The sequence below is a fragment of the Eptatretus burgeri genome, chromosome 3 (genome assembly GCF_056783735.1).
Source record: "Eptatretus burgeri isolate ZD-2024b chromosome 3, Ebu_testis_v1, whole genome shotgun sequence".
NCBI lineage: Eukaryota > Metazoa > Chordata > Myxini > Myxiniformes > Myxinidae > Eptatretus > Eptatretus burgeri.
In genome coordinates, this window is record NC_140963.1 from 4,075,391 (window position 1) to 4,097,332 (window position 21,942).

A 21,942-nucleotide genomic window follows, 5' to 3' on the forward strand; every position below is an offset into this window, starting at 1 on the left:
AAATTGAGGAATTTAGAAATCTCATCTAAGTTGTTGACCTTTGGCCTATGTTGACCTTTTGACTTCACTAACTAAAGGCTTCTTCCTGATGACAAACTCTACCATGTGGTGAAGTTTTGTGAAGATCGGTTTAAAATTGTGACCTGTAGGCGACAAAGAGACAGACAAACAAACAAACAGAACGACAAAATCGACTAACCAATATACTTGAAAAATCTTCGATTTTGCAAGTAACAAGAAAAAGATCGGAGATGTAATCGGATATTGCAGACCCTTGCCCGGACTTGTTTTTTCGTGGCATTTCTGTAATTTTGTGTTGTGTATTTTGTGTGGCGTTTGTGTACTGGTGTGTTACATAATTAATGAAACAATTAAAACTGCCACTTTATAACTGCTGGCGGTTATACCAAGACCGGGTACCAAGACGTCCGGCTTTGATTGGACACCTGACCCTGACCCATTACGTTTTTAAAAAATTATTATTCAATTGAATTTAGAATGGGATGAAAATAAATTCCATTAAAATCAAATGGAAGACCAAATAGGTACAAAGTCCTGCATTGGAGTCATCAGAAGGAACCTGAAGAAGCAAAAAGTAAAGATGAAGTCATCAGGAGGAACCTGGATAGGATTCACATTTCAGCTGCTACTCCTCTACCCTCAAACTCATCTAAGCACAGCCAAATGAGCCTTATTCAACCCCCCCCCCCCCCACAAAAAGAACCCACATCAAAAACTTCAATAATTCTGGCTGCGAGACCATGCAATCTGTTCAAGTTGAAATTTAAAACAATTATTCCCCGTCACTACTCGATCATAAATGTGAAGTTTCACGTCAATTGATTAAGCGGTTCTAGAGAAAACATGATTTAATATTTCCTTCAATCCAATATGGCTGCCAAAGCATGTGACCTGTCAATTATTCCTTAACAAACTTGTGCACCCAAGGCTGGGGAACATTCGTGTGAAGTTTCCCCTCGATCTTTCGAGCCGTTCTGGAGAAGATTTTTTTTGTAGGTTTTAGGGTAAATCCAATACGGCTGCCAAACATATGTGACATCATATGTGTGAACCTTTTGTTCCTCATGGATATGTGATCATACGTGCAAAGTTTTGCCTCAATATGTTCAGTCACTTCAGAGAAGATTTTTGAAGGTTTTTGTTTTTTAACAATATGGTTGCCGAATCGCATGACCTTTACAATTTAACATCCCTATCCTGTCCGAATGTTGTAACCCAAATGTGGTAGCATTCTGACTGGTGGGTCTGGAGAAGAAGATTTTGGAAGGAATTTACCAAGTCAGCCATTTTGACCAACTTAAAGTCAAGTGACCGGAACGAGCATTGCAATCCTCCTTACCGGTCAGGAGTGGAACGTTGCTGCCAAATTTCAGCCGGATGGGCTCAGTGGTTTGGGTTAGGGTCAAAAATAAAATAGGAGGCGGATATACATTGCGCAATGACAATACCTTATCTGGAATTAATTCCAGATAAGCTGAAAATGGCCCAATCTTCTGAAGCAGATAAAAAAATTTTTTGCAAAACAACATGTTTTGTAATAGAGCTCCTCATGTTAAAATGTATTACGGATGAAGCAAAGAATGCGGTCAATTTTCCTTGAGCCATTCACTTTCACGCACGCACTCTCAGAGGTACAACAGAGATAGCCTTCTTCTGCATTTGTCTGCAGCACAATGCTGCGTCATTGCATTATTGGCTAAGGGTGCAGCTGTCCTGCTGATGCAGTGCCCCATGCTGGTGAGGGCAGGAATTTTTAATTTGTTCATGGTGCCGGTGAGTACTCGCCTACTCCTCACGAAGGACACCGCAACATATTTAACGTACACCAACTAATGCCGGCAGATGGGATGCCCAATTTAACAATCATAACTGAGGGATGGCACGCACATTGACGAATCACCCTGCTTGTGAAGCACTGGAATGATTCAAACTCGGCGAGACAGCTGAGAGGAGAGTGTGTGTATGTCGAGGCCATCCTTGCAGCCCCAACAGAGAATGAATTGGTGTAGCAATCTTAGAAATTTCCCCAATTTCTCCAATTGCACACAGCCAGACACTGGGCAAAATAGTTGTCAATTATATGTGTTAGTAAACTGTACTTTCTAACAAATAGTAAATATAAAAATGTATCCCCCCCCCAATCCCCACCTTTATCCCTTTTGTCAACTTCATGCATTTATTGCCATGTTAACTTTCGAGGGAGGCTGAGGAGCGTTGTGCAGCTGTGATTTGTTAACTATAACTGGTGATGGTTTACTGAGACTGAGATTGATCTTCACAAAAGAGTTGAGGATGATTTTGAACAATAGTCCTTCAAGATGTTGCTTTAACCATAAGGTGACAATGCAGACATGTGCCGATTTTTAACAGAGGATTTTCACACTTCCCCTCCAACAATTTACTCTCTTATTTACTCCAACAATAAATTTTTAAAAAGTCCAGGCACACAACATCTGACCAGGTATATTTCTAAGTGCAATGCCAAAAATATAGTTGCAAGCTTGGGCCAATTATGAAGAACAGGAAAATGAAATTACACTTACATCAACATGCCCATGATAACTGTAATGCTTGAATAATTCGAGATTAAACCTTGCAGGAAATTCCGCAGGAATCAAGTGGTGCACCAAAGCAAATGGATGGAAAGTTTCCCTGGTAAACTTGTCTCTCGTGTCCACTGGCTGTACGGCCATGATCTCAAGGCAACGACCGATTTCCACATCTTCATCGATGCTCTTTTGGTTGCATTTCTTCTCCCGCACACCACAAATATAACGCTTCAGGGCCTGCTTGCTCAGCAAATATCCTGCACCACCACTCATGTATCCCTGCTTGATATGCATCTTGAAATGCTTTCCAAAATACAGGGCTTTTTCAGGGTTATGCTTTGATAGTATCAGCTTCAGATTCTCCACAATCACGTATGTATCATCGTCAACTTTCAGAAACCAATCCGCCTTATCCAGATAATTGTCATGGATGAACTCAAAAGCTTTTATTGTCTTCAAGTACAGCTTGCTTCTTCCCTCACTGGTGTTGAGGCCGATTGCAGGAAAACTTGTGTCCGTTTCAGAGCTCATGTAGAGGATGATGTTACAGCGTTTTGCCCATGTGTTTTTGATGGACTCTGCACGGCTTTTCAATGTGCGAGGGGATGTCATTACCCAGCAAAGTAAACGGATTCTGGTGTGAAATGGATATTGGCTTTCATTTGCCGAGAAAGCTGTAAAAAACGACAACAAAAAAAAGCAATGAATGACATTTAAAAAACCATTTTTAACAAGAGTGACAATTGCTTTGTAATACATGTCTCCTCCTGATGTGATATTTTCTAAGTCCAAAAAGAGCATAGCTCTGTGAAAAATTGATGAGACACCCTGAAACTCAAACTTATTCTGCAAGTTATCATAATAAAGCCATGTACCAAGTTTCAGTTGAATATGTTAAAGGGTATGGGAAGAAAGTCTGAAAACAATCACGGGTGGGACCAACGGAGAGTAAACCCATAGTCCCCTCTGGTGAAACCGGTCGGGAAATAATAATTTGAAAATAGAAGGGAAACTAACCAAGTTCATTACTCAGGAATGATAAGAAATTGGACTATTTTGCATCCTCCATGAAAAATTTGGTACAAAGGACGTTTCTAATTTTAAATGGCATCGATTGCTCTTTCAATTTAAAAATGTCAACGATAAACAGTCAATTTGAGCCAAGTACATGTAATTCCGAAGGGAGGTAAATGAAACATACAAAATTCACCAACATTATAATTGGAACACAAGCAATGCAAAGAGATTATTATTTGGAGAAAAAGAAAAACAAGGAAGGAAAAAGCCAAATTTTACATTTTGGTGATGAAAAGAAAAATAACAACAGCATGACACTGCAACAACTACAAGTACTCGTATTATAATGTTGCAACCCTGGGGTCCAATTCACATGGCTCTGGAGTTATTGTGGTCACCATGAAGTCTGAGCACTATCAGTATGCACTTCTGAGCCAATCACCGTTGCAATTGTTGGCAATAGGCACACTATGTTTGCTTACTAGCTTATTATCCAATCATATGGAGCTTCTTATGAACTATCGCTATTTTTGTCCATCTTGGGCCAATGTTCTAATTTTATTCCAGGTAACCTTCATTCCTTTCATTGCCTTCTCAAGGGTATGTTGCCAGGTCTCTCTTGGCCATCCAAGCATTCTCTTCCCGTTGGGTTGCCAGCTTATTGCTATTTTTGGTACATCTTGATCCTCCATGTGCAACACATGACGAATCCATCTCCACCTCCTAATTTTGATTGATTCTTTGATGTTTTTCCTCCCTCCTAATTAACCTTTCAAACTCTTTACCATTAGCTACAGTATGTCAGGCCAGAAGATTCTCAAGATTTTCATATAGCTGCTGCTGATGAAAGACTCCAGTTTGCTATTTCTTTGATGATTTTCCAAGATTCACATCCAAGTAGGAGGACCGACTTCACGTTGCTGTTCAATATCCTCAGCTTAGTTTTGGTGTTATACCTTTTATTTTCAAATTTCCTTGAGTCTCATGAATTCACCCCTTACCTTTTGTATCAGTTGTGGTACATCTGCATCTCCCCCTCATGTTACGGTAACTATGGACTCCAGATATGTAAACTTGTCAACCTCTCCGATTGGTGAATTTTTGCACACGACAATGTTGTTGGTGGTGGTGCATGTGGAGTGCATGTTCATGCTTTTTGTTTTGGTGATGTTAATTTTCAGCCCCACTTGCACCGCATATTCCTGTAGTCTATTTATTCTCTCCTGCATGCTATGTAAGGATTGTGATATCATGTCATCTGCAAAGGATAGTTCCTCGAGCTCAGTGCTTCTGAGCCAGGGGTCCATAGGCCCCCAGGTTGTACGCAACACCTCATCAGGGGTTACATGTGATGCGTTTTGATTTGATGCAGCGATAGAGAAGCTGTATGTACACGTATTATCGTAGAACAAGAATGACTGCAATGTGGTCACAACCTGTGACATAAATGCAAAACAGGAACACGTCTTACAATTTTCCCCAATTTGACTATTATAGAGGTAAACAAACTAGTCATTGATTAATAGCGTTACCTTTTCACTACCTTTTTCACAATGCCACTGGAAACACCCCCCAAACCCCTAGTAATTCTCCATAATGTTTGGACAGACATCCCCACCCCCCACCCCAAACCATTCCGTAATTTTTGAACGGCCCCTATGAGTTTTTGCAAATTATGAGCAGACGTGGTGACCTCTCATTCATGCGTTTAGTTTACGTGAAACAAATAAATTGTACACAAAAATTGATGGGGAAACCTTTCAAAAAGAACACGCAAGTTGAGCAGAGCACTTTCGCCAAGTGGTACAGTTTTAATCATGAGTGAAGCACAATTTACTCAGTTGTGGAAGAGGTAACAAAAGGCGCATGCGGACTGCATCGTGAGTCACAAATCCGATGGAAATTAGAAATTAACAAAAGTACCACAGGAACGGCTTTAGGGAGGCGTGTACTGTGCGTGCTGGCAGGCTTGATTAAACCTTACTGATCATTTTTATTTGACATAGGATTAGATTTTTCCGGGTTCCTCATCGTAACACTCGGCCCAAACAAAGACAATGGAACCCTGACGCAACAAACCCGGGCAGTGTCTAATCAGCAGAGGCCTACAGGCCTGATGTCTGAGGTCCACCAGAAACCCAAGATGGTGGCCATATTATTTTGTCTGGGTGCCATGGTGAGTGGAGTCAAGTGACAAATGTGAGTGGAGTCAGGCAGTTATCTGACCAATGGGTGCACATATCAGAAATCGACCCTCAACAAGAACCACAACAACCACGTGGAGCTCTTGTAGACCTGCGACACATCGCAGGTAAAAATGATGGAGTCACTTTTGAGAGGGGTACATGACAACTCATGCTGAGACCAAGGGGTACATCAACTGAAAAAGGTTCAGAACCACTGCTCTCGCTGTTTGAATTGGTTCCTCCAAGGTATCCCGTTCCTTCTCTGCTGAGTTGCTTTCCACAACACCACCAAAAACAGTGATGGAGACAACATGTAACCTTGTTTGACCACTGTGGTTGGAATTTCAAATTTGGATGACAACATATTGTTGTAAATTACACTGCATTTGTATCCATTGTAGGTACTCGATCATCCGTACAAATGTATCTGGTACTTCATGCGCTCAGTATCTTCCATATTGCCTCTCTATTCACACCCTTGAACACCTTTTCAAAGTCGATGAATGACAGGTAAAAGTTTTCATTCCTATCATTGTATTGTTCCATTGTTATTCGTGTGAAGATACGATCCTTGCACCCCCTGGTTCCCCTGAACCCCACTTGTTCCTTTCTGATGATATTGTAAACAACCTTTTACATTCTGTTCAACGTTATCTTGCAAATCACTTTGCTGGAAATGCACAATAAGGTCAATCCTCTCCAGTTCCCACATTCTGTTCCATCCATTGGGACCACACTATGTACAGCGTCGGTGCTGCCAAAGCAGTCTCCTCGGCTATTGGGCACAATCCTGGATGGGTCGCCACTTTGACACAGGATACTCAAATGGCTCAATCATCCCAGCAAGCTGGTACTCATTTTGCCAACCTCGGAAGGATGACGGCTCAGTCAACCCCAGCTGGTATTAATTAAACGGCCGAGTGGGATTTCAACCCAGGAAGAGACTCCGATATCCTTTCAACAAGGAAATCCAACACAGGTGGAGGCTATTCAGGCCATCATGCCTGCACGAACACCACACCAACCCAAGATCCAAGAAAGAAAATGGGGGGAAAAAAATGTTTTTAATTAATGAGCGAAAAAAAAATTGTATGTTTTTTTTCCTTTCTTTTCTTCCCCTCGGAGAGGGGGCATGGGCTTGGTTAAAAACACACATCATCCACACAACCCCCTTAACAAGACCCCCACCAACAGCACTCCATACACAATCACCCATCAATACTTAAACTACCTAAAACTCTTATCACCATCCCCATACCCCTCTATCTCCATAACTTCCAGGTACCTATCTAATTCCAATTTAACCTTATCTACTTTTTCTGCTGCCACTACCTTTCCAGGGAGACTATTCCATGCATTAACTACTCTGAGTGAAAGTCCCCTGCCTTACGACCATCTTAACTCTCCTCTTCTTTACTCTCAGGCTATGGCCCCTGGTTCTATCACTGTCTCGATATCTCCTCTTATTTATTCTCCACTTATTTATCTCCACTTATTCATCTTCACTTATTTTATCTCTACTTAATTTATCTCCACTTATTTATCTCCACTTATTCATCTTCACTTATTTTATCTCCACCTTTCATTATCTTAAACATCTCTATCATATCTCCTCATAACCGCCTCCTATCTAGTGAATACATCCCTGTCTCCTTCAACCGCTCCTCATAGCTGAGTCGAGCTTGGCCCGTAATCAATCTAGTAGCCCTGCGCTGAACCTTCTCTATGGCATCGATGTCCTTCCTAAGTTGTGGTGACAAAAACTGCACACAATATTCCCGATGTGGTCTCACTAAATTCCTGTACAATGTTAACACCACCTCTTTTGATATATAATTGATCCCCCTCCTTATACAGCCGAAAACCCTATTTGCTCTAGCTATAGCTGCCTGCTTACCTCCCATATCTATTACCACCCCCAGATCCTTCTCCTGTGTCACACGCCTTAATGTGACAAGGCTTACCCCTTACATCCTGTAATCTCTATTTTCATTGTTCTTTCCCATCCCCAACACCTTACACTTGCTCAGGTTAAATTCCATCTGCCAGTTTTTTGCCCAATCTCTAAAAGTATCAGTACTCTCTTGTATCTGTTCACCACCCCCTCTGCTATCCACCTTACCTAAAAACTTTGTGTCATCCACAAATTTGGAAAGCTTACTCTTTACCCCATTATCCAAATCGTTGATGTAAATCATGAATAGTAATGGTCCGAGTGCTGATCCCTGAGGTACCCTGCTCCTTCCATCCTCCCAGCAAGACATCCTCCCACTCACAGCCACGCTCTGCTTCCTATCACAAAGCCAGTTTGCAATCCAATTAGATACCTGATCAGTCACTCCTCAAGCCCTCACTTTGGCTAACAACCTCCGATGTGGTACCTTATCAAATGCCTTCTTAAAGTCTAGATATACTATGTCCACTGCCTTTCCCTCATCCACCCAATCAGACACTGCTTCATAGAACTCTAAAAGATTTGTTAAACAGGAACTACCTTTGGTAAACCCATGCTGACTACCTTCACCACCCGAGGACCCTAGGATCCCAAGCCCACTACCCTAGCCATTGAGCCAACATCAGGCATGCCCCTCACGTGAAGAGCACAAAAGGCAGGAAAAGATGAACCAATGATGAAATTATCCAAAGAACCTAACCTGTAATCTCTCAAGCATGTACAAAGAAGGTCTTATGGTTCTTCAGGGTCTTTAAAGGCTGAGGTCGTGGATGAAAATACCCTGAGGACAAATCCCGGGTTGGACTTGGTCTGTGTGCCAAATTTGGTGGTTGTGGGTCCAGCGCTCCTTGCAAAAAACGCGAACAGGCAGAGAGGCAGATATCAGATGAATATTATTTATTAGATGGATGGAAGATTAAAAACAATTACCTGGGTGACCCGAGACTGCTCAAGATGCATCTATGATTGGACTTGATTAAAGACGTGAGGTCTGCTATCCATAAGCATCCAATGTCTGAACAACAAGGTGTCCTTGTATTTTTCCATTTTCTATGGCAGTGCAAGAAAAGACATAATGTATAGACCACGTGGCTAATGATATTGTTACGGATTTCAGAATCCGGTCTGATGAATGCATCCACACATCCAGGTCCTCAGACAGTTATTTCCTTAAATGCATGTTCAGATTAGCCCCAACCCCATGTCTAATGGGATCTTAAATGTGATGCGTTGAGAAGAGTAAAGGATAGATCCCCTCTCGTATGGGAAGCTTTTTTCTTTATGACAGACACGTTTACACACATTTCTTTCACGAGCTCTGAAGCCCGCCCTTATATTTCCTCAGCAACGTTCTTTCGCGAGCTCTGAAGCCAGCCCTCATTTTTCCTCAGCAACATTCTTTCGCAAGCTCCGACGCCGACCTTTTTGAGAGCGCACGGGTCATCATGGTAACCGTGCGCAAGTGGGGCGGGTGAGCTTGGGGCGGACTGTGCCAGCGGAGATGGCCCAGCGGAGGCGAGAGAAGTGAAAGAAAGCGGGGCAGAGAGAAAGCCAGGAAGAGAAGCGAACAAGAAGCGGGTGTAAGCGCGCAAAAGAGGAGAAGAAAGCGAGCATGTGGTGCGCGTGTGGGTGTCTGACCAGCCCCAACAACGAGACAATTCGTCCTTCCCAGTGCTTGGGAAAGCGAGCATGTGGTGCGCGTGTGGGTGTGAGCAGCGCCGAAGGCGAGTGAGGTACGGGTCGGTCACCAACAAGTGAGGTGCGGGTCAGTCACCGACGGACCGTGTGGGTCACTTGACGTCACCAGTTTTGTGAAGTGTGAGGAACTGCCCGTATCGCAGCACCAGGGCCTAAACCCACGACAGACGATCTCGGTGCCCTCCAGATGTCGACTGGCGTTTAACGCTGTTTGCGAGAGGGTGCACGGCAAGGCTTGGTGCTGGCAACGGACGTGACACGCACGCACACATTTCAGGACGTTTTCACTTCACGGAGGACTACTCTGGTGAGTGAGACGATTCTCTCCCCCCCCCGAATGATCTTTTGGGTACCCATGTCTGTGTTTAGCTGTAAGTAAGTCAACCCCCGATAAGCATCTGCTCTTTGTCTCTTTCCTCGCATTTTGATTGATTTCGCTTTGAAATTACTTCCTTTATTTACCTCAGAAAATAAAAAGTTCTTTTTATTGATTTATTTTATTATTAATAAATCATTTGTCGATTTCCAACCTGTCCATGTTTGTCCTTTCCTTCCATTAGTCGAGCATTGTCCGAACCGAGATAGACTGGGAGGTAATTACCACAGATTTGACCAAAAATAGTCAGCACGCACCAGTGGTTAAAACGCTTGGCCGCCCTAATTAAAATCGAATTGAGATAACATTGGTGCTTTGCAGAGGGCGTGCTCCCCACTCAGGTAACCACGTGACCTCTAGTTAAACGGCATAATTAGACGGTGGACACTGGAACTCGTGGTTGACTGGGTGACGTTCATGGTTCTAAAACAACCCACTGTACTACAACGTTAATTGTGAGCGGTGGCCCCAGGTCCGGCTCTACCGAGGACAACCGGGGATTAACCCCCCTAAGTGACAAGCTGGTGTCTCGGTACCCGTGGTCACAACAATATACATAACAATGTTGAAACTGAATTTGACATTTTGCTCACTGTTTCGTGAGAGAAGCTCTGTCTCTCCTAACCATTTCCAGAATCACTTAGGGGAAACTGTACCATTTCACCAGGAGCTGGGCATGGAGGACCGAACAGACCTGCATCCAGAAGGTTACCATAAATAAAGAAATCATTTTTTGAATGTAACCAGATTTGTTGTGAAACGTAACGAGATTATTTAAATGCTTTAATGAGGCGAATTGACAGAATCTCAAATAAGAGCCCTCATGGGAAAAGAATGTTATGTGGTCAGTTTTCAGAAAACGTCAAAGACCATATTCTGAGAAAACAACTGAAGAAAATGGTAATGTATAAGCCAGACCCTCAATTTCTAGAACTGATACAATAATCTCTCAGAATTGCGTTTGAAATGTTTGAAATTCAAAAAGAATCTGCTGGGTTTTTTGTGTATTCACGATTTTCGAGGGCATATTCATAGTTTTTCTGACCTGCTTCTATAATTGTGGCCCTGTACTTCACATATTCGCGTTTTTTTTTTGTTTTTTTGGCGGATTCACAGTTTTTCTCAGGTGTATTTGTGGTTTTTCTGACATGCTTCTTCATTTCTGACCCCGTGCTTCGCGTATTCATGTTTGTTTGTTTTTTTGCATATTTGCAGTTTTTCTGATCTGCTTCTATGTTCATGACCCTGTGCTTCACGTATCCGTGGTTTTTTTTCACGTATCCGTGTTTTCTTTGACCCGCTTCTACATTTGTGGCCCGATGCTTCACGTATTCACGGTTTATCGTGGGCGTATTCACGGTTTTTCTGACTTGCTTCTAAATTTGTGGACCTGTGCTTCGTGTATTCGTGGTTTTTTCGCAGGCATTTTTCGTGGATTATCTCACCTGCCTCTACATTCATGGCCCTGTGCTTCGTGCATTTGCAGTTTTTCGTGGGCGTATTCACGGTTTTTCTGATCTGTTTCTACATTTGTGCCCCTGTGCTTCTCGTATCCACGGGGTTTTTTTGTGCATTCTGTTTTTTTGCGATCTGCTTCTTCATTCGCATCCCTGTGCTTCGTGTATTTGCATTTTTTTTATGAACGTGTATTCATGGTTTTTCATGGGCGTACTCAAGGTTTTTCTGACCGGCTTCTACATTTGTGGCACTTTGCTTCATATATTCACAGGTTTTGGGGGGGGGGGTATTCATAGTTTTTCTGACCTGCTTTTCTGTTTGTGGCCCAATGCTCCACACATTCGTTGTGGTTTTTTTTTGCGTATTTGCCTGTTTTCTCGGGCGTATTCGTGGTTTTTCTTACTATACCTGTTTCTATATTCGTGACTCTGTGCTTCATGTATTAATTGTATTTTTTGGCATAATCATGGTTTTTCTGACCAGCTTCTACATTCTACGACTTGCTACAGGTACCATGTAAACCTGCGCTAACCTGTTTCATGGTCGGGTTGTCGGCAACTAAACCGTCTCCACACCAAATTTCTTTGTGAGGAGGGTGTATGGATATGGATACTGTTGGGGAAAAATTTATATTAATGTATTCTAAATTGTAACAAATGGTGTTTTAGAAATGTAAGTTTATGCTCTAAGTTGAATTGGCTGTTCTTTCTGGCCAAGAGACTTTTTCCCTAAATGTTGATAAATGTCTTGGTCTGGAGCGGTGTGACCTGGGCTGATAACAGCGAACCTTTGCCTCGAAATGTACATAGTGGCTTCTCGCCTAAAGGACACGTCTGCAGTCTGGGTTGGTAGCCCCCACCACTCTCCCATGAAAGTATAAAATGCTTTGAAATGTAAAATTGTTTCAGTGCAAGCACGTGAGGAAGTATAGAATCTCAGTGGCTTGTACTCCTTGGAACTGACCAAGTACCAAGTTAGAATAAAACTCTCTGATGTAATGTGGAAGTGAATTGAATCGGGTTGGTTTAACTGTTAACTAAAAGTAAGAATAAATGAGATAGAACCAAATAATATTGCAACAAATGGGGATTCTTAAGTTCATTGTATGAGGGTGAGAAGTGTATAGTGGATAATTAGAAAATAAATTGTTTCACAAAGAAAGGACTTGTTTGGACATCGGTTATCAGTGTCGGTGGGTGTTTTGCAGGATTTTTTAACCAAATTGGATAAACGTTAAACTCTGCCTGAAGTTAAATAGGATTCCACAATCAACCAGGAAGAATCCTTCAACGATCACAACGGGGTGGGTGAAAAAATCCACAACAGTTGGCGCCTGGTGACTCGGATTCGAACCGACGTTGTGCGGTGCTCATGACCGGAGGTGCTTAATCTGCCGGAGGCAGTGCCTGGAGGAACGACAAGTGCTTGAGCGAAGGTAAGGGAGAGCGCTCTCAGCAGGTAACGCATTTCGAACAAAGAAAAGTTAATTGTCAGATAATTTTATTGATAGAAAGAAGAGGTAGCGGAGAGAGCCCGTTTAAAAGTAAACGACAAGTACTGTAGTTGTTTTAGAAAAGTGCTGGAGAAGAAGAGGAGTCAGATGAAATGAGCATGACGAAGTGACATGCCACAGACCGCGCAGAGGACGCGTGTGAGATATATGTTTGCATTGATGTCTTGGGAGTTGATGTCTTGGACGCGTGTGAGATATATGTCTTGGGAGTTGGGCTCTCGCTGGCATTGTGATGATTTTTAATTACTCAACCCGGCAGGTTTGAGTGCTGGGCAAGCTGTGTGGATGTGTCAGAAATGTTTCGAAGATTTTGATTTAAATGTAGAAACGTGATTTGGAATGATTTTAAAATTGATTTGATGATGTTTAGCACGTGGGGCGATTCACAGATAATTGATGATGCCCTTGGATTAGATGGACGTTGAAATAGGTGTATTGTTTTATTTGTCTGCGAATGTTGAGGTTGCCTAAACTTGTGCTGGGAAGGCAATGGCAACCAACCCAGTGTAACCCTTTGATCAATTCAGTCAAGGTAAATTCATGATTTAATTGGATAGATGCTGAAGATTTTATTTTTGATTTATGGATTTATATAAGAAAAGATTTTATTGTCTAGACCAAAAGTTGTTTTAGAGAGATTGGTTAAACATTATTTTTGAGATATTTTACACTCTGCAGCCAAGGACGCTCTGCAGCTCGGCAACTCGATGCCAGGATGGCCGAGCGGAGTGGAACTCTCAAATTGGGGGTTGTGCGGTAACTGTGTTAGTTATTTTCAGACTAAGCTCATAAAAAAAACCTTGTTAATCTGTTAATTGAGGACAAGGAAAAGTTACTGAGAATTAAATCAAGATAATAAAAAAATGGCAGTTGCTCTGGAACTATCTGTGAATGAAACTGTAAATTGTTTAGCAGATGTGAATATTAAAATGGTAACTGTGCAAAATCGAATTGGATTCGGTTCTTGAAGAAATAGATTACTTTCATATTTTGGGATAAATGATGGAATATTTTTGTGAAAAGAATTATTGATCACAAATTGGAACCCTGATAAAGACTGTTTGCCTTTACATGAAAATAGCAAATGAGATGAATGTTTTGAGTACACATACAACTGAGATTTCTGTATATTTTAGTTGTCATTTAGGGAAATAATAAGGAAAGAGATAAAATATTGATAATGCAAGTTGAATGCTTTGGAAGAACCTTTGTCAGTCTTGTGGAAATACATGAGCCCATGATGTTTACCCATGATGTTTACTTGATGTTAACTTGGATTTTGTTTGTTTCAGAGTGTTGAATGCAGTTGAACTATGCAAATGTACGATTTCATCTAAAAATGAAGCTTGGAAATAACTTCCACACAAAGATTGGACGATGAGAGAACCCAGATTTTGGTGATTGAGCATTCAACACGTGATCATGAAACTGTACCCCTTCTTGAGGAGATAAGATGGAGCAATGTGGGGAAAAAGAAAGGAAAAAATCCACTGAGGGGAAGGTTGAGCAAAGTCTTAACATCGGCGTTGTGTGGTGCCTGCGTAGAGGAATGTTCTCAGCCACACTCTCGATTGCCGCTCTGCAAATACATCGTGAACTTGCTGTGGTTGCTTCAATGTATAACAGGCCTGGAGTTCCACACTGCGAGTCGTTTACAACATGTGTTCAATGGTGCGGGCTGGGGGCTCGTGCTGCAAAACGACTGCATCTAACGTGCAGCTCGCTTTATGCGAGGCCTGATTGCACGGACTGCTGCTGCGAGGCCCCAGGCTCTGTTGGGGCTGGATCTCTGTTCACCTCTCGAGTCCTTTTCGTCTCCTTCAACCTAGTGTCAGGCCCAAGCTTGTACTTGCCCACATCTACCTTCTCCTCAGCTCAAGGAGTGCTTTGATTGTGTTTCCCGTTGGGTGCTGCTCTATCCACACCCTGGCCTGTTTATCTTCTGACTTCGGGTAGCATGTTTTCAATGTGTAACACATGCTGATGAACAGGCCATAAATTAAATGGAAACTCACTCATTTTCTGATATGAGCACTCGCTGCCATTGTTGATTGAACTTGAGTAATGGAAATCTTTTCTCCTTCAGGAACGGGACATGGTAATCATGTGTAAGAAAAACTATTCAAATTTTCCTTTAAAAAAAAACGGGGGAGTGTTGGGGAAAAATTTATATTAATGTATTCTAAATTGCAACAAATGGAGTTTTAGAAATGTAAGTTTTATGCTATAAGTTGAATTGGCTGTCCTTTCTGGCCAAGAGACTTTTGCCCGAAATGTTGAGAAATAATGTCTTGGTCTGGAGCGGTGTGACCTGGGCTGATAACAGCGAACCTTTGCCTCGAAATGTACGTTGTGGCTTCTCGCCGAAAGGACACATCTGCAGTCTGGGTTGGTAGCCCCCACCACTCTCCCATGAAAGTATAAAATGCTTTGAAATGTAAAATTGTTTCAGTGCAAGCACGTGAGGAAGTATAGAATCTCAGTGGCTTGTACTCCTTGGAACTGACCAAGTACCAAGTTAGAATAAAACTCTCTGATGTAATGTGGAAGTGAATTGAATCGGGTTGGTTTAACTGTTTACTAAAAGTAAGAATAAATGAAATAGAACCAAATAATATTGCAACAAATGGGGATTCCTAAGTTCATTGTACGAGGGTGAGAAGTGTATAGTGGATAATTAGAAAATAAATTGTTTCACAAAGAAAGGACTTGTGTGGACATCGGTTATCAGTGTCGGTGGGTGTTATGCAGGATTTTATAACAAAATTGGATAAACGTTAAACTCTGCCTGAAGTTAAATAGGATTCCACAATCAACCAGGAAGAATCCTTCAACGATCACAATGGGGTGGGTGAAAAAAATCCACAACAATACCCAGCAGGATGAAAAATAAAACCTGTCAAAGGGCGGAGAAGCTCCTTGTGAGCCAATGGCCATCCATATCTCGTGCCCGTCTGTCTGTGGACATCCTCCTGCAGATGGGTTACTTCTTATTTGGAGGTTGGTGGCAGGATTTGCACTCCGGCCACCGCAAAGCCTTTCATTCCACAAAACATCCTCAAAGCATTTTTTAAAAATCTGAAAACCCACTCTGTGGGAGTACCGCCTGTGCAGATTCCCTTCGCAGGGTTGCTCACTGGATGACGGGAATGGGGCAAAGCCTTAGGGACCCCCAAGCTTTGATGAGAGGAGGGAAACAATGGGGTAACCTTCCCGGGTCAGATTGCGGTAGAGTGTGTCGGGGTGGTGCTGAGGTGTCGTCCACCAGATGGCAGTCTCCTTGGGTTAACCTGAGACAGTCCCTTCGGGTGGGTGCCTGGAATGTTTTATCCCAAAGAGAAGATGATCACCGATCTCTGTTATCATCTGAGCTCAAGTGTTTGGACACCAGTATTGCAGCACTCTCTGAGGTTTGGTGACCAGATAGTGGCGAGATCATGGTGGGTGGTTTCACCTACCATTGGTCTGGTCGCTCTGATGGTTACCATGCTGAAGGAGTTGCTGTAGCTGTGTCCAATAAGCTGACTCCAATGATAATTGAGGTAACACCGGTCAATAAGCGTATTATGAGACGAAAGATTCGTCACTCCTTGGGTGTCATTTCCCTGGTGTCTGTATTTGCTCCCACTGAGGCAAGTGATCTCACCGTGAAGGACGCATTCTATGCCACGCTCGAGTCTGTGGTTGATCAGTGCCCCAGGCGAGATACTCTTCTTGTCATGGGGGATTTCAATGCATCGACTGAAACTGATAGGGATGGTTATGAGACATGTGTTGGTCCCAATGGGTCTGGAATTGTGAAGCAGAACAGCACTAAGTTTCTTGACTTTGTAAGAAGTCATGGATTTAAGAGTGGCCAGTTCATGATTTCAGTGCCAACAAGCTCATCGCTGGACTTAGTATTCCAACACTAGCGGTGTGGCAAAGGAGACTGATCATGTGCTCATTGATGGTCACTGAAGGATGAACCAGAACTGCAGGATCTACCGGAGTGCTCAGTTCCTCAACACTGACCACAGGTTTATTGTAGCAACTCTGTAGTTGCAGCTTACATCCAGGAAAATAGTACCATCCCAGCCTAGGCTGGATGTTGGCAAGCTCAAGGATGAGAGAGTAGCTGAGGAGTTAGCGAACAGGCAGAGTGGAGATTTGGGGGGTTTGGATGCTTTGGAGGATCCTGCAGAATTGTGGAGTGCCTTCAAGACCACAGTCCTTGATGTTGCTGGTGGATATCTTGGAACTCAGCGAAGGGCAAAGAAGAATTTTGTCTCTCAAGGGACACTGGATACCATTAACCAGAGTCGCAGGACCAGGCCGAATGGCAGAGCTGAGCTGTTCAGGGAGCTGAAGAGTAAAACTGTGCGTGCACTCAGGGTGGACAAGGAGGCCGATGTGCGAAGAATCTGTGAGAGGGTAGAGCATCACCTGTGGTCAAGTGATTCTCATCCTGATTAGAGGGGAATTCGCACATTGTGTTCCTCAATGTACAGCAGTTAGAACAGAGGGTGGTGGGACAGAACAGAGGGACAGAGGAATAAGAAGTGAAGGCCCGCTGGGCCGATTAATTTGTGCGGCTGTACCAGGCTGATCCACCAGCTGTTGAGTTGGATGTCAGGGGTGTCACAATCCCAATTGCTGACCCTCCAATCAACTGTGGTCCACCTTCGTTTGTGGAAAAACAGGCTGTGGTGAACCGGTTGAAATGGCGTAAAGCTCCTGGGATCTGTGGCATCCATGCTGAACTTTTCAAGGCTGGTGGAAATGCTGGACTCGTGTCGTTGCATGCAGTTCTGTGCTCTGCCTGGAACACAGGCATCATCCCAACTGACTGGAAGAGGAGTCTTGTTGTCCCTTTCTGGAAAAGGAAGGGTGATCGCCAAGACTGCAACAACTACCGAGGGGTGACGCTGCTCTCAGTGCCGGGCAAGGTCTTTGCTCGGATAATTGTACGTGCGCTAAGGGTGGACAAGGAGGACTATGTGCGAAGAATCTGTGAGAGGGTTTGTCTTCCTGTGTGAGAATCTGTGAGAGGGTTTGTCTTGGACTTCCAGTTCAGGGTTTGAAGCGTCGACAGGTCTTGTTTCGGGGCTCTCTGCTGACGATCTCAAAGTTAAGTTTCCGGTCGTTATCTGTCCCGTTTTAACTGTTTATTCTCTCACTTACATGTTACTGTGTGTTCCTAGTTCGGTTTTGTTTCAAAAATCATGCTATTTTGTGAGATTTTGTCGACTTTGTCTTACCGGACACTTGAGGCCCACCCTTGAGGCTTGAGCCCTACCGGTTCCCCTCAGTGTATGTTCGTGTTTTGTTTTTTTCTCCCCATTACCTTCAATTTCTATCTTCCCCACTTTCTTAACGTCCCCCATTGTTCCCAACGAATCACTCTATTTCTTATCTTAAATCAAAAAAAAAACAAAAAAAAAAATGATACCTTTCTCCTTCCTCCCTCACGACTCTCGATTCTTCTTCTTCTTCTTCTTCTTCTTCTTCTTCTTCTTCTTCTTCATCGATTTTTTCTACAATACTTCCATGACCGAATGTGTTGAAAACTCTCTCAAACATTAATAATAATAATAATAAAAACGATCTCTTATAATACTTCATCTTCCTCTTTCACACATGTGGAACTCTTTACTGTATCATAATGCACTACTCTTCTACTATTTAAACAGACTGCTCTCAATTCGACCTTTCCTTCACACCTTGCCTAAAAAATCTAACTCTTTCGCGTTTTCTTCTCTCCATTCTCTGGATTCACCTTTATTGCATCCATCAAGAATCGTGTTAAATCGCATCTCTGACCTAAAACTTAAAAAAACCCCAGTTTGATATGAATGTTCGCTTTCCATCAACCATTATTTTTTTCCAAATTCAGTGCCAACTCACCCCTCTCACCCCTCACTCTCAAAGCAACCATCCCACTCTTCTCCCTCCAAGCCTCCTTCTCACCTCTCTCAAAAACTCCCCCCCCTCACCTTTCTCCCACCATTCATCCCCCTCACTCATCCTTCTCAAAGTCCCCCCCCCACGTCTCACCCACAAAGCTGCCTCCTTCTACTGCCGTCTCACCTCCATATCTTCACTCCACCTCCTCAAATCCTCAACTGCCTTCTTCCCTCTCTCTTGTCCCCCCTCTCCCCCAGTACCACAGAGCCTTTTCTTCTCCTCATCCGGCCCCCTCCCATAGCTATTCTGCAATCCCCCACACTCTTTCAACAACCCTCCTTACCTCCCCACTCATCCCTTGGCCTACCCTCCCCCTCCCCCCCACTCCCTGCACCCAAAGCCTCCTCCGCTACCTCTTCATGAAAGGTGAGAACCTCAAATATCCGGGGCCTTCGCTCAAACCTTTCAGATCTTTCCATACAAGTTGCCACTGACAAACCAGACATAATTTGCCGAACAGAAACTTTCCTCCCCCAAGACATGTCTGACTCCCAAGTATCTCTCCCTGGTTACTCCCTCCTCCGGTATGACAGACCTGAGCCTCGTCCTGGTGGAGGAGTTGCTCTCTTCTACAAAGACTCTATTCCTCCCTCTCCATGCACTACCCTCACTCCCCCACACCCCCAGGAATACCTCTGGCTATGGCTTCCCCTCCACGTCAACCTCATGTTTATATGTGTACTGTACCGTCCACGTAACAGTGATGACTCCATCTACACCTCACCATCTGAAAACATGGACCAACTTCTATCTTCTCATCCAAACTCTCTCTTCTTCATATGTGGCGACTTCAATTGTCATCATGTCAGTTGGCTAGATGTGGGTACCTCTCTCACCTGTCATGGCACCTCAGCAAAAGCTTTCTGCGATTCATTGGGACTGACTCAGTCAACTTCCCAACCCGGATCTCAACCAATGGTACTCCATCTCTTCTGGATCTGATTGACAAATTTCCCTGACAATATCTGCTGCTCTTCTTCCGCTCCAATTGGTTCTTCTGACCACGTCCTTGTCAAACTGGATATCTCTTTGGCTATTATCAGAGAACCACCTCACCGCCGTCGAGTCTGGCATTTCACTCAAGCCGACTGGCAGGGTTTCCAAGCACCCCTCAAACTTATAGACTGGTCTCCTATCGCTACTTTCTCCAACATCAACTCATCCTGGAATTCTTTCAAAAAAACTTGCTCTCCCTCATGCACAGAATTATCCCCTCTCATCTTCAGTTGTCCTACCCTTCCTCCTGCCCTTGGTTCACTGAAGCTTGTGGTGAGGCAGTTGTCCTGAAACAACTTCCCTTTGCCTCATGGAAAGCAACCCCAACTGAGGGCAATCTCAGTTCCTTCAATAAAGCTCGGAACAAGTGTGTATCTACCCTCAGGAGAGCCAGAAAACAACATCTTTTTCATCTCAAGTCTGAACTCTCAAACCTCTCTCCCGCCTCAAAATCCTGGTGGCGTCTAATCAAATCTGTTTCTGGTGTATGTCCCCCTCCATCACCTCCCTTACCTCAAATGGCCGCACTGCTGACACCGCACGTGAAAAAGCTGAATGCCTAAACTCGGTGTTCGCAGCTAAATCTTATGTTCAAAACCCATCACTTTGCCTACCCACCTTACCCAGACGCACCCAACTGTCCCTGGACTCTGTGTCCTTTTCTCCTGACAAGGTGGAGAGCTTCAGATTCTGACCTCGACTCAGATTCTGCAACCGGTCCAGACGGCATCAGCCCACGTGTCCTCAAAGCCTGCTCTTCTGCTCTTGCTCATCCTCTCTGTTCTATTCACCCTCTCATTTGCTCAAGGTCATCTGCCATCTGCTTGGAAATCAGCAAACATCACTGCCCTGCACAAAAAAGGTGCAAAAACAGATCCCTGCAACTACAGACCAATCAGCCTTCTCCCAATCATCAGCAAGATTATGGAATCCATCATCGCTTCAGACATCAAATCCTTCATCTTCTCCAATGGCTTGATTCCTGATCATCAATTTGGTTTCAGACCAGGTCACTCTACCCTGGATATGCTGCTTCTGCTCTCCCAACAATAGATGGAAGTCCTCAATGCCAGACAGGAAATCCGAGCCGTATCCCTGGACATATCACGTGCTTTTGACACAGTCTGGCACCCTGCCCTGCTCACCAAACTCTCTTTCTATGGTATCCAAGGCCATCTCCACTCATGGCTCGCAGACTTCCTCTCCTGTCGGTCACCGTGTGGCCCTAAATGGAGTTCTTTCATCCCCCCTTCCTGTCCAGGCTGGAGTTCCTCAAGGTAGCGTTCTGGGCCCTGTTCTTTTTCTGGTTTTCATCAATGATCTCTCCGACTCTCTGGAAAATCCTCTATATCTCTTTGCTGATGACTCCACCCTCTGCCGTACCATTGGTCATCCCTCAGACCGGCAAGCAGCAGCTTCTTCGCACACTGCAGATCTGGATAAAATCACAAACTGGTCCAACACGTGGAACATGTCTTTCAATCCGGACAAATCTCACACTCTCACTATGTCTCTTCAAAGGACCGTTTAGAAACCCCCCCCCCCCATCCACTTTCTCAACAATCCTCTGGAAGAAGTCCTTTCTTTCAAGCTTTGGGTCTCACTATCTGCCATGAGCTTTCCTGGGAGAGCCACATTTCAAACCTCACTTCCAAAACCAGTTGCCGACTGGGAATCCTCCATCGTGCAAAGTCCTTTCTCGGCCCACCTGAGCTCCTGACCACTCACAAAGCTTTTGTCTGCAGCCTGGTGGAGTACTGCTCTCCCCTCTGGGCTGATGCTCCTGCCTCCCACCTTTCTCGGCTTCACGCTGTAAAAACCAAGGCATTTCGGATCATTGGCATATCCTGCAATGAGGCTGAGTCTTTGGGCCTCTCACTCAATCACCGCAGGTTGGTCGGTGGTCTTTCAGTCTTCTACCGTCTCCTCTCCAACCTCGCCCCCCCCCCGCTCTCTCTGCGATTTGTCCCCACCACATTTCCGCAGGGCGCTCAAGGTCCGCCAACAACCTCCTTCTGGTGAAACTACCAAAATCACGAATCACTGCTCACCTTCACTCTTTCATTCCTCTTTTTCCCCGCCTTTGGAATAAACTCCCACACTCTATTCAATCCCATTCTTCCCTCCAGGCCTTCAAAACAGCTGTTCACCACCACCTCTTATCATACCCCATCCAAATCCTCGATCTTTTCTACCCCCGATAATCCACCCAAGCCCACCTCCTACAA

At 44.0% G+C, this 21,942-nt stretch overlaps 1 protein-coding gene across 1 annotated transcript in view; it reads right to left on the minus strand.

The window, feature by feature from the left end:
- Window positions 1–21,942, minus strand: part of LOC147029309 (glycoprotein-N-acetylgalactosamine 3-beta-galactosyltransferase 1-like) — a 91,443-nt gene that overhangs the window by 13,252 nt on the left and 56,249 nt on the right. The window contains exon 4 of the mRNA XM_085872264.1: window positions 2,565–3,244. Coding sequence (XP_085728390.1) covers window positions 2,565–3,244 — 680 coding nt within the window. The remainder of the gene's footprint in view (window positions 1–2,564; window positions 3,245–21,942) is intronic.